Genomic DNA, 13,491 nt, shown 5'->3' with positions numbered 1-13,491 from the left:
GTACATACATACAATGAAATACTACATAACTATAAAGAATAATGGGGAGTATGTGAAACAGCATGGATGAATATGGAAGACATTAAGCTGAGTGAAATAAGTTAACCACAAAAAGACAAATATTGTATGGTCCCACTATCATAAAAAGTCAAGAATGGCCATATACAAAGAAAGTTGAGTTCTTTGTTAGTTACCAGGGATAGGAAGGACAAGGAGGGAGAATCACTTTCTAGATAGTAGAAACCTGTTACTTCTGGTGATGGGAAAGGCAAGACCAAATATACACAAAACCAGCACAACTTGACCAAGGTAAATAAAGGCTCTAAGAAGTACATGTGAAAAAGGGACAATTTCAGTAAATGCTATAACACATACAATTTTGCAACAACAGTAAAAATAACCAAAAAATGTGTGTGGTTATGTAGGTAGATATGGATGCATATACAGATGCATATATGAGAATAAGTGCACGTGCACGTATAGGTGTATCTGCAGGCATATATATACATATATACATACATTTGTGTATGTGATGCATATGTATCCACATATATAACAAACCAGATAGGAGACACAGTTACGATGGTGTCCCAGACATACCCACACAACTCATGGGTTTGGCTTACTGGGTTAAAAGGCTTGGGGACCCTCATCTCAGGAGACAAATTAGTCAATCGGCATAACACAGTTCAGAAAGATAATGTTCTACAACCTAGTTTGGTGTGTAGCATCTTGGAGCTTAAAAGCTTTTGAGCAGCCATCTAAGACACAACTATTGGTCCCTACTCATATGGAGCAAAAGAGAATGAAGGAAATCAAAGGCTCAGAGAAGAAACTAAAGCACAAGACTAATAGCCCACATGAACCACAGCCTTTCCTGAGACCAGAAGAACTAGATGGTGCCCGGCTACCACTACTGACTGTTCTGACCAGGGACATGATAGAAGGTCCCAGATAGAATGGAAGCAAAATGTAAAACAAAACTCAAATTCAACTACTGGACTGATAGAGACTAGAGGAATCCCGAAGACTATCACCCTAAGATAACCTTTGATCATGGAATTGAAGCTATTTTGGTAGGTCACCTTTCAAACAAATAATAGATTGGCTTATAAAATAAACAGTATCACTCATGAGTAATGTGCTACCTTAAATGATGAATTATATTAGACCAAACGGTCAACATTTACCCAAAAGCAAAGGTGAAAAAGCAATGAGGGGAAGGGAAGATAGATCAATAGAAACAAAACCAACAGAATGGAAATAATGAGAATGCTGACAAATTATAAAAACTGTAACCAATGGAATGGAATAATTTGTATAAAAATTATTAAAGAAAATCCTAATCTACTGAATAAACTTTCACCTAAAACACAATATCACTAAGAAAAATCTCTACAGAGAAATTCGTAAACCTTTATAAGATATTATGAAAGATTTAAATAAATGGAGAGATATACCAAGTTCAAAACAATATTGTAAAGATGTCCTCCCTGAACAACTTGGTCTATAGATTAAATATATTTCCAATCAAAATCCCAAAAGGTTTTTTCATGAAACTTGATGATTCTAAAATATATATAGAAAAATGAAGAGCCAAAAATAGCTAGGTTACTTCTAAGAAGAACAGGGAGCCCTTGAGCTAACAGCAGGACTTATGAAGCTACAGTAAGACAGTGTAGAACTGGCACAATGACAAATTGACCAAGTGTATAAATAGGAGTCCAGAAACAGACTCAAGTTATTTGGAACTTTGTTTTATATGACAGAGGTAGCATTGCAAATCAGTGAGAAAAAAGGACTGTTTAATAAAAAATGGTTACTACTGTATCAAAACTGCTAATTAAAGAGAAGATGAAATTGGATCCTTATCTTAATTCCAAATGGATTTAAGATTTAAATGTTTAAAAAAACTTTAAAACACTTAGTAGAAAATATCAACAAATATTTTACACCTCAGTAATAGGAAAAGATTTTTAAAATAAAACTAAGACATGAAAAATATTGTCAAAAGAAAAAAGACTGATAAATTTCCTTTATTAGAATTAAGACTATTTACTTATCTAAAGATATCTTAAAGTAATTGAAAAAAATGATACAACTGGGATCAAATATTTACAATATACATGATCAACAAAGGAATAACATGAAGAATACATAAAGAACTTCTACAAATAAACAAGAACAGTACAAACAACCCAATAGTAAAAGGGGCAGGAGGAAACACATATAGCCAATAAACATACGAAGAGCTGTTCAACATCACAGGTGATCAGGGAAACTAGAAACACAATGAGAAATCATTTTACATTTATTTGAGTAGGTGGAACCACAAGACTCTTATATGAGAATAGGAGTCTAAACTGTCATAACCACTTTGGAAATCCATTTGGCACTACAACCTGAAGGTGTGTGAGGCATTTTCATACTCTGTAACCCAGCAACTTCATTCCTAAGATTATATCTAAGAGAAACTCTTGCACATCTGCAACAAGAGAGTACAATAATATTCATAGCAGTGCTGGTTCACATGGCAAAAACAACCTAAATGACCGCAGATAGAAGAGTGAATGAATGAACTGTGGCATAGTCAGAAAATAAATATACAGCAATCAAAACAAATAATCTAGACTTTGGAGTCTAGATTCTAGAGTAGCACAAAAAATATGGACACATCACAGAGATAATCCAAAAAGATTACATAAAGAATGGTATCCTCTTAAGAAAGTTTTAAAATATTTAAAATACACTCTTTAGGAATTCATGTACATAAACCTTACAAAGGAAAGCAAGATATTGATAAACACAGGGATGAAAATGATAATCATTCTGGGCTGAGCCAGACAAGTAGATGAGTTAGTGGGGTTAGACTATATTTAAATACAAGTAGCTACAAAGGTAATAGATTTCGTTTTGGTTTGTGAGGTCACAGTTATTTAAAATAAGTAATCACTAAATAAAAGCAAGCCACATAAGAACCAATGGCAAAACCGATGACAGCCCTGACAGGGAACACAACAGAGAACCCCTGAGGGAGCAGGAGAGCAGTGGGATGCAGACCCCAAATTCTTGTAAAAAGACCAGACTTAATGGCCTGACTGAGACTAGAAGGACCCCAGTTGTCATGACCCTCAGACATTCTGTTAGCCCAGGACAGGAACCATTCCCAAAGCCAACTCTTCAGACAGGGGTTGGACTGGACAATGGGATAGAACAAGCTGCTGGTGAAAAATGAGCTTCTTGGATCAAGTAGATACTTGAGACTATGTTGGCATCTCCTGTCTGGAGGGAAGATGAGAGAGAAGAGGGGGTTAGAAGCTGGGAGAATGGACACGAAAAGACAGAATGGAGGGAAAGAGCAGGGTGTCTCATTAGGGGGAGAGCAATTAGGAGTATATAGCAAGGTGTATATAAATTTTTGTATAAGAAACTGACTTAATTTGTAAAGTTTCACTTAAAGCACAACAAAAATTAAAAAAAAAAAAAAGAACTAATGGCAAGAGTGGCCATGAAATCAAAGGTTTTGACTTTTGTGCACAATTTTGTGCACCTAATAGCTTCTGAAAAAAGAATCCTTTTTTTAAAGGATTTTTTTCCCCAAAATATACAAGATTTGGGACTAAGGTCACAAAACAATAAGTTTTTGAATGAGAAATTAACTTGAGCTGTAAACTTTCACCTAAAGCACAATAGAATAAAAAAAAATTAAAAAATTGTGGACTCAGTGTTGTCAAATTGCACAGATAATGAAAGAAGTATCAATAAACTTCATTACATTTTTCAGTTTACTTTAGGTATTGGGTCAGAGTACAGTTGAATATACTTATACGACACCAAGAACTTGACATGATTTTTTTTCGACAAAAATAAACATATTTTGGTATTCTTTTAAGGAAGTTTAAAATAGATAAAATTTAAAATATGCTTTTTAGAAATGGTCTAATTTATAATATAGTAATTTACAATATATACTACTATCAAACTGTACTTTAAAAAGTCTCTTTAACATAAAGAACCTGTAGAGCTGTATGTTATTGAGACACAAGGCCAGACTAAGTCACCAACATGATCAAATCAATTTACCTTTGCTGTACGTCGAAGAACTTTCCTTCCTACTCAGCTTAAGATACAGTTTGCTTTTAGGTTCATCATAAAATTCAGGATTTACAGTAGTAAACTTTTTTAGTTTGCCATACCGTTTTCCCTGAAAATCGTATCCTTTTCTGTAAAATGAAGTAAAAAACAAAAATAAATTTGAATATTATGGTATTGTTTTTTTAATCTTTAACATACAGTTTGAGCACAAAAACTAACTCCAAATAGATCAAAGACCTAAACGTAAAGTCTAAAATGATAAAGATCATGGAAGAAAAAATAGGGACAATGTCAGCAGCCCTGATACAAGGCATAAACAGAATACAAAACATTACTAAAAATGACGAAGAGAAACCAGATAACTGGGAGCTCCTAAAAATCAAACACCTATGCTCATCTAAAGACTTCACCAAAAGAGTAAAAAGACCACCTACAGACTGGGAAAAAATTTTCAGCTACGACATTTCCGACCAGTACCTGATCTCTAAAGTCTATATGGTTCTGCTAAAACTCAACCACAAAAAGACAAACAACCCAATTAAAAAATGGGCAAAGGATATGAACAGGCACTTCACTAAAGAAGACATTCAGGTAGCCAACAGATACATGAGGAAATGCTCTCGATCATTAGCCATTACAGAGATGCAAATCAAAACTACGAGATTCCATCTCACTCTAACAAGGCTGGCATTAATCCAAAAAACACAAAATAATCAATGTTGGAGAGGCTGTGGAGAGATTGGAACACTTACACACTGCTGGTGGGAATGTAAAATGGTACAACCACTTCGGAAATCGATTTGGCACTTCCTTAAAAAGCTAGAAATAGAACTACCATACAGCCCAGCAATCCCACTCCTCGGAATATATCCTAGAGAAATAAGAGCCTTTACACAGATATATGCACACCCATGTTTACTGGAGCACTGTTTACAATAGCAGAAAGATGGAAGCGACCAAGGTGCCCATCAACAGATGAATGGATAAATTACGGTATATTCACACAATGGAATACTACGCATCGATAAAGAACAGTGAGGAATCTGTGAAACATTTCATAACATGGAGGAACCTGGAAGGCATTATGCTGAGTGAAATAAGTCAGTTGCAAAAGGACAAATATTGTATAAGACCACACTATTATAAGGTCTTGAGAAATAGTTTGAGGATAACACATTCTTTTGTGGTTATGATGGGGGGAGGGAGGGAGAGTGAGAGAGGGGTGTTTACTAATTAGATAGTAGATAAGAACTACTTTAGGTGAAGGGAAGGACAACACTCAACACAGGGGAGGTCAGCACAATTAGACTAAACCAAAAGCAAAGAAGTTTCCTGAATAAACGGAATGCTTCAAAGGTCAGCGAAGCAGGGGCAGGGGTTTGGGGACCATGGTTTCAGGGGACATCTAAGTCAACTGGCATAATAAAATCTATTAAGAAAACATTCTGCATCCCACTTTGAAGAGTGGCGTCTGGGGTCTTAAATGCTAGCAAGCAGCCATCTAAGATGCATCAGTTGGGCTCAACCCACCTGCATCAAAGGAGAATGAAGAACACCAAGGACATAAGGTAATTACCAGCCCAAGAGACAGAAAGGGCTACATGAACCAGAAACTACATCATCCTGAGACCAGAAGAACTAGATGATGCCCGGCCACAACGAATGACTGCCCTGACAGGAAACACAACAGAGAACCCCTGAGGGAGCAGGAGAACAGCGGGATGCAGACCCCAAATTCTCATAAAAAGACCAGAGTTAATGGTCTGACTGAGGCTAGAAGGACCCCGGTGGTCATGGCCCCCAAACCTTCTGTTGGCCCAGGAGAGGAACCATTCCCAAAGCCAACTCATCAGACATGGGTTGGACCAGACAATGGGTTGGAGAGGGATGATGATGAGGAGTGAGCTACTTGGATCAGGTGGACACTTGAGACTATGTTGGCATCTCCTGCCTGGAGGGGAGATGGGAGAGTAGAGGGGGGTAGAAGCTGGCAAAATGGTCAAGAAAAGAGAGTGGAAGGAGGGAGCAGGCTGTCTTATTGGGGAGAGAGTAATTGGGAGTATGTAGTAAGGTGTATATAAGTTTTTATGTAAGACACTGACTCGATTTGTAAACTTTCACTTAAAGCAGAATAAAAATTATTTTAAAAAAAAAAGTAGTTTGAAAAGTAAAGAACATAGTATGTGTATACTTTGATACACACATACAAAATATAAATATACTCTCTGTCCAAGAAAATAGTAGCAACCTTTACAAAATTGTCATCAGTTTTAAAATAGATTAAGACAGACAAAGTATCTAAAAGATTAAAAAGGTACCTCAATTTCTATAACTATAAAATGGGGATAACTTATCCCATTACCTCCATAGTTTATAGAGTTACTCTGATGATTAAACTCAAATAATACATGTAAAGTACTTAGAAGAATACCTGGCACTCAAGAAATGCTATTATTATTAAATTACCATGCAAATGGTCATTATATTTAATCTTTGGATAATTCCGCTTTTATAACAGACCTGTTTCCAAAAAGTAATATTTTATTATCCCATAACCTAGTTATTTAGTTCAGGCTTGTGAATGATCACTTACCTATTTATTCTGCACTGTTAAATAATTCATGTGGTTTGTTGAGTAAGATTGTGAAAGAATAGCCCTGGCTATACATAAAAATGGTTAGAAAAACAGCATTCCTTCCAGTTATCCTAATATTGCTGATGCTCCTTGATGTTTAGCCCAGTACCCGAGGGGGCCAAAAATAGATTTAAACAGTCCTTTGCAAGACCATGGTAGAGAGTCTTGGGAGAACTGCCTTGAGATTTGGCCTAAATTGATCTAATTATAGGCAATGATTTGATACCACAAAACATACCTCACCAAAAGCTGGCACTCCTCATACAGTGGTATCTTCTGACTTCTTAAATACAAGCCAATACTCTTTATATCACTTAAAACCATGCTGGGTCGAGATTCTGCTTGTGTCGAATATCCTGGAGACACTTCTTCAAGCCACTTGAAAAATTTACATCGGTCAGCTTTGGGTCCATCACAGGCATAAAAAAGCCGACCCTAACAGGAAAAAAAAAAAGAGATTAAAATTTAGTGAGAAAAATGTTTTCATTTTTCTCCTGCTTTGTAGTATGTCTGTCAAGATTTCTATAAATATCCCTTGGCATTTATGTACTCCAGTATATTAGCCACCATACAACTTACTTTTATAATTAAACACTAAAATTTAAAGCCACTTATTTATTTTCTCTTTTTAAAAAACTACATTATTTTAAGAGAAAGTTAGCTTACTTGAAAAATAAACTTTGTTTTTCTGATTAAAATTATTCACTACAGACAACCTTAAAGCTACTCAGAAACAACTAAGCAACATCGTATGCATTTCTTTCCAGTCTTTTTTCTGACAAAAGTACGCTAGCACACATGCACAAGGGGATACACACGTGTGTACTGTTTTCTTTTTTTAAAACAAAAGTCAGATGACAAATTTTCTACTCTGTAACATAAGCCTCATACCCAACAACATATTGGGAATGTACAACTATGTCATCAAATAATCTTAAAAAGAAAAAAAGTCTTTTAGCATTTATGTAGTATTTTATTCTATGATTATATGATAAATTATTAATTCTTTCTTTGACAACTAAATTTAGACATTGATTTACAACTCAACTAATGACGAATCACACATAAAGAAGTAGGATATGCAAACCAAAAAAAAAAAAAAACAACCCATTGCCATCTGTCACGTATTGAATTATGTCCCCCCAAAAATGTGTGTATCAGTTTGGATGGGTCATGATTTCCAGCATTGTTTGGTTGTTCTCCATTTTGTGGCTGTAATTTTATGCTAAACAGGATTAGGGTGGAATTGTAACTCCACCCTTACTCAGGTCACCTCCCTGGTGCAAGGTAAAGGGAGTTTCCCAGGGGCCTGCACCACCTTTTCTCTCTTAAGAGATAAAAGCAAAGGGAAGCAAGCACTTATCAGTTGAGCTAGGCTTGCTAACCCACACAGCCAGAGAGCTGAATGCCTGAGTGCAGGAGGCTTCCTGGCTGATGGAGCTACTGAGCTATGGAACACTTGCCCCACCAGGGCAGATAAGGGTGTGAGGCCCAAGGGGCCAAGAGGCCAAGAAACCAGGAACCAGAAGCTGAAGAGACAACACAATAAGCCAAGCTGCCTCAGTCTCAAAAGGTATGGCCATAACTTCAGGGCTGTCAAAGGGTGGAGCCATGGCCTCTAGTGTTTCTACGGGTGGAGTTGCCACTCAGATGGACTAGGAGAATGGTGCACCTAAAGCTGAGGGAGCAGAGTTGCTGTCCCAGTGGGCCTAGAAGGTAGAGCTGAAGCCCAGGACCGAGGGGCCTCCATTCAGAATCCAGAGTGTGGCCAATACCTAAATGATGGAGGGCAGGGCCATTGTAGAAACTGTCACAGAGAACAGAGGATTATTTTCTCAAAGCTTTGAGGGCTAATGTAATGTGTTCTGCTGGCTTGCTTGGTGCCTGTTATCCCTTCTTTTACCCCAGTTTGACCCATTTGTAATGGAAATGTCTAGCTTGTGCCTGTTCTGCCATTGTACCGTTGGAAGCAGATAATTTATATTCTAGATTTCACAGATGAAGACAAATTTTTGGATTTTGGACTTGGAGTTAAGACTTTTGGTATGATATGATGGAGTGAGTACGTTTTGCATGTTACAAAGATGCGATTTTTGGGGGCCAAAGGGTAAAATGTCACGGATTGGATTATGCCCCCCCCCCCAAATGTATGTATCAATTTGGCTGGGCCATGATTTCCAGCATTGAGGGGTTATCCTCCATTTTGTGATTGTAATTTTGTGCTAAAAATTATTAGGGTGGAATCCTAACACCACTCTTACTCAGGTCACCTCCCTGATGCAATGTAAAGGGAGTTTCCCTGGGGTGGGGCCTGTACCACCTTTTATCTCTCAAAAGGTAAAAGGAAAGGGAAGCAAGCAGAGAGTTGGGGACTTCATACTACCAAGAAAGCAGTGCCAGGAGCAGAGCACAACCTTTGGACTCAGGGTTCCTGCACAAAGAAGCTCCTAGTCTTCCTCCGAAGCTGATAGAGAGAGAAAGCCTTCTCCCAGAACTGACGTCCTGAATTTGAACTTTTAGCCAACTTTACTGTGAGAAAATAAACTTCTCTTTGTTAAAGCCATCCACTTGTGGTATTTCTGTTAGAGCAGTACTAGATGACTAAAACACCGTCCAGTTGGTTCCAACTCATAGCAACCCTATGGGATAGAGTAGAACTGCCTCATAGAGTTTCCAAGGAGTGCCTGGTGGATTCGAACTGCCAACCTTTTGGTTAGCACCTGTAGCTCTTAACCACTACACCACCAGGGTTTCCAGGAATATGCAAACAGAGGAGGAAAACTGTATTATTATATGTGAAAGTACAGTTCTTATAAATGAGTACAAACTATAGATTAACATTTTACGAACCTGAATTCTTCCACAACATGCTATCAGCAATGTAAATTAAATCACTGTGCTTCTATTCCTCTGACCTTGTCTGTTACTTGTACCGAGGATTACATAAGGAAACTAGTTTCAATCTTCACTTCCTCGCTTATCAATTACAGTATTACATAAAATTTTCTGTTACATATCTGTCTCTGTATACTACTATACTGTAAGTTCCTAAGCAACTTGAAGGTTCACCTTTTTTAATTGCTGTTGAAAACATACACAGCAAAACATACACCAATTCAATAATTTCTACATGTATAATTCAGTGACATTAATTACATTCTTCAAATTGTGCAGCCATTCTTTCCTTCCTTTTCTGATTCGTTCCTCCTCTATTAACATAAACTTATTTCCTCCTAAGCTAACCTTTAGATTTGTTTTCATTTTGATCCCATATAGGTAGTTCTTTAAATGCTTACAGCAGACATTCTTTACTAATTAACCTAGACTGTTAGGTGGTTTAAAGAAGGCTTCAGAGGATATTTTTGGTTCATGGTTTCAGGCTTAAAGATTATCTTGGGGCAATATTTTCAGAGGTTCATTGAGCCTCAGTGGCTCCAGAAAATCTGGACTCCATGAGAATTTGAACTTCTGTCCTGTATTTTCCCCTTTTTTGATCAGGATTCTTCTATAGACTCTTTGATCAAAACGTTCAATAATGATAGTCAGGTACCATCCAATCTGGTCTCATAGCAAAGGAGGCAGTTGTTCATGGAGGCAATCAGCTATGCATTCCATTTCCTGCTTTTATTCCTGAATCTTCTTCCTCTGTTGCTCCAGATGAATAGAAACCAATCGTTGTACCTTGAATAGTCGCTTGCAAGGTTTTAAGACCTCAGACACTATGTAACAAACTAGGAGGTAAAACAAAAGTGCTAAAAGCAATATTAGGTCAATTAACTGGGATGTCCCATAAGTCCATGACTCTAAACACCCAATCCAAGAAACCAAATCCCATGAGGTGGGTGGTTGTACATAAACAGCCTCGGTAGCTACTCTTCTTCTTCCTCTTCTTTTTGTTATTGTTGTAAAATATATATATAATACACATTTGCCAATTCAACAAATTACAGGTGTACAACTTAGTGACATCAATTACACCAATCACCTATGTAACCATTAGCCTTAATCAATGCAATTTTTCCATCACCATGAACAGAAACTCAGTGTTCTGTAAGCATTAACTCCTCCTTTCCCCCCTCTCTCTTATCCTTGGTAACCACTAGTAAACTTTGATCTCTCTCTATAAATTTGCCTGTTCTTGCCTTTTATATAAGTGAAGTCATATAATATTTGTCCTTTTGCGATTGACTTATATTACTAAACATAATGTCCTCAAGCTCTATCAAGGCTGTACCATGTATAAGGACTTCATTTCTCTTTCTGGCTGAGTAGTATTCCATTGTCTGTATGTACCATATTGAAGGCTGATCTTAACTGATATTTTTGTATCATAGAACAGATCCTTCACTCTTTCAATAAAAATTTATTTTAAGTTTACTATACATTAGGTACTAATGCCTCAAAGAGAAGGCTCCAAATCAAGACTCAGTCTTTAGGGAAGCTAGATCAATGGAAACAAAACAAACAATGGAAATAATGAGAATGCTGACACACTGTGAAAACTGGAACAATGTGTATAAAAATTATTAAATGAGAATCTAATTTGCTATGTAAACTTTCACCTAAAGCACAATAAAGTATTATTTAAAAAAAGACTCTTTGAGTTTGTCACAAGGCAAAAGGCACTTAAACTTTCTATAAGACAAGTATTTGGCAGAGTAGATGGAGGGGAGAGGAACAATACCTTATTTGGACCTTCTTTTTTAACCATGACAAGTTTTGCAGGTTGATGATGATGGCAGGATGGCACATTATTTTCTACATTTTTTTGTTTCTCTTCTTTTGAAGATGTGTAAAATGATATGTCAACTTTTGAAAGAGCTTTATACAACCTTTGTGACAACACAAACAGCAATATATTTAGATGTTCTACAAAAAAAAATACAAATGAAAATTAAATATGAACATTTCACGTTTGTATCATGTATGTGTTTGTTAATTTGAAAACAGCTTTTTAAGTCAGCTATAACATTATATTAATATTCACTTTCAAAAAGGAGAGTTTTGCCCTTGTACAGCAAAACAAACTATCAAAACTAATCATGCAAGTGCTAGAGGAGAAGGAATAGGGATTGACTACTTAATGAGTACAGGTTTTCTGAATTGAATGGTGTCCCCTGAAAAGTTGTGTTCCCTTGTGGCGGAGTGGTTAAGCACTCAGCTACTAACCAAAAGGTTGGTGGTTCAAACCCACCATTCGCTCCTCTGGAGAAAATGTGGCAGTCGGCTTCCATAAAGACTATAGTCTTGGAAATCTTATGGGGAAGTTCTACTCTGTCTGATAGGGTCACTATTGGTGGGAATTGACTTGACAGCAGGTTTAATGAGTTTGATCATGAACTGAATTGTGTCCCATACCAGAGTAGGGTGGGTCCAAGTCCTAATCCTTTCTAAGAGGTATCTTATAAAAGGGGAGAACAGACATGAAAAGACAGTCACACATACGGGGGAAGACGCCATGTGACACTGGAGATGAATTCATCAATAATCTGCAAAATAACGCCAAGGATTTCTAACAGCCACCAGAAATTAGGAGAGAGTCATAGAACAGTTCCTCTCTCAAAGCCCACAGAAGGAAACGACATAGCTGATATCCTGGCTTGGACTTCTAGCCTCCAGAATCATAAAATAATTTCTGTTCTTTAAAGCCACCTGCTTGTGGTATTTTGTTATGGCAGCCCTAGGAAACTAAGGCGATGAAAATGTTTTGGAACTAGATAGAGGTGGTGCTTTCCTAACAGTGTGAATATGCTAGATACCACTGAACTGTATACTTTAAAATGGTCTTTATATGACTTTCACCTAATAAGAAACAAAATAAACAAAAAAAATCATATTTAAAATTTTCCACTTAATTTAATGAAGCCATTTATAACACTTTCAGTTTTAAAAAAATAATGAAAAAGCTGTAACTTTAAAAAAAGATAATACTGTTGTTTCCTACCTTTAAAATTCAGTTATGATCTGAGATTAGAATAAAAGTTATTGTCAAAAATTGGAGCAAACATATGGACTATAACAAGTCCCAACTGGAAGATTCAATATGAAAACTCACAATATATTGCACTTTTTCACAACTACACTACTTATATTAAACAGTAGTCAATCAAAATAAAAAGATACCAGCCATACCTATGAGGCAAGATGTAAAAATCTGCTTATAATGAGCAGGAGACTGAAAAACAGCTGGTATGTGAATATGCCTTTGGGGAAGACAAGCAGATTTTATTTTCTGTCCACTTGGGAATGATAGCTCAGAGGCATTTATCTCCTGAAAAGGAATAATTCAAGTAATTATAACTACTCCAGAAAAATACTGTTTACTAATAAGTAAATTATTTTCTTTTAGACATGTTTAATAAAATAAATTAATTTTTCTTTGGATTTCTAGAATCCTTGAAAATCACTTTCTAATTTCAAACGAGAAACCAAGTACAGCAAGAATGACTATGCATAGCAATTTTAATCCTAAAGGAGATTATCTTATCTTTCCCTTACTAAGTTTTTTAATATTTTCTGCTATGAAAAACTTAACTGATATGTGGATCATTAGGTTTCTCTATTTCTGGTTACCACTATAATAAGAATTACTCTCAACCAATGTATAATAAGATGTTCTTTTGCCTTACTAATAAACTAATCAGCAAAACTGAGCTGAGAGTGAAAAATGAAGACAATCATAGTAGCATTAATAGTAGCAGAAGTACTAGTGGAAACAGGCGTAGGAGATATAATTTATTAAGTATCTATCATGTGCTATA

The 13,491-nt window shown here is 36.4% G+C and overlaps 1 protein-coding gene across 1 annotated transcript in view; it reads right to left on the bottom strand.

Moving 5' to 3' along the window:
- Positions 1-13,491, bottom strand: part of ZGRF1 (zinc finger GRF-type containing 1) — a 99,843-nt gene that overhangs the window by 26,931 nt on the left and 59,421 nt on the right. The window contains exons 14-17 of the mRNA XM_049885494.1: positions 12,863-13,001; positions 11,415-11,599; positions 6,969-7,165; positions 4,084-4,223 (exon numbers count right to left, since the gene is read on the bottom strand). Of these exons, the coding sequence (XP_049741451.1) occupies positions 4,084-4,223; positions 6,969-7,165; positions 11,415-11,599; positions 12,863-13,001 (661 nt within the window). The remainder of the gene's footprint in view (positions 1-4,083; positions 4,224-6,968; positions 7,166-11,414; positions 11,600-12,862; positions 13,002-13,491) is intronic.

This window comes from Elephas maximus, chromosome 5 (genome assembly GCF_024166365.1).
Source record: "Elephas maximus indicus isolate mEleMax1 chromosome 5, mEleMax1 primary haplotype, whole genome shotgun sequence".
Lineage (NCBI taxonomy): Eukaryota > Metazoa > Chordata > Mammalia > Proboscidea > Elephantidae > Elephas > Elephas maximus.
Note: the sequence above shows the minus strand (reverse complement) of the source record. Positions and strands in the feature narration are given on the sequence as shown.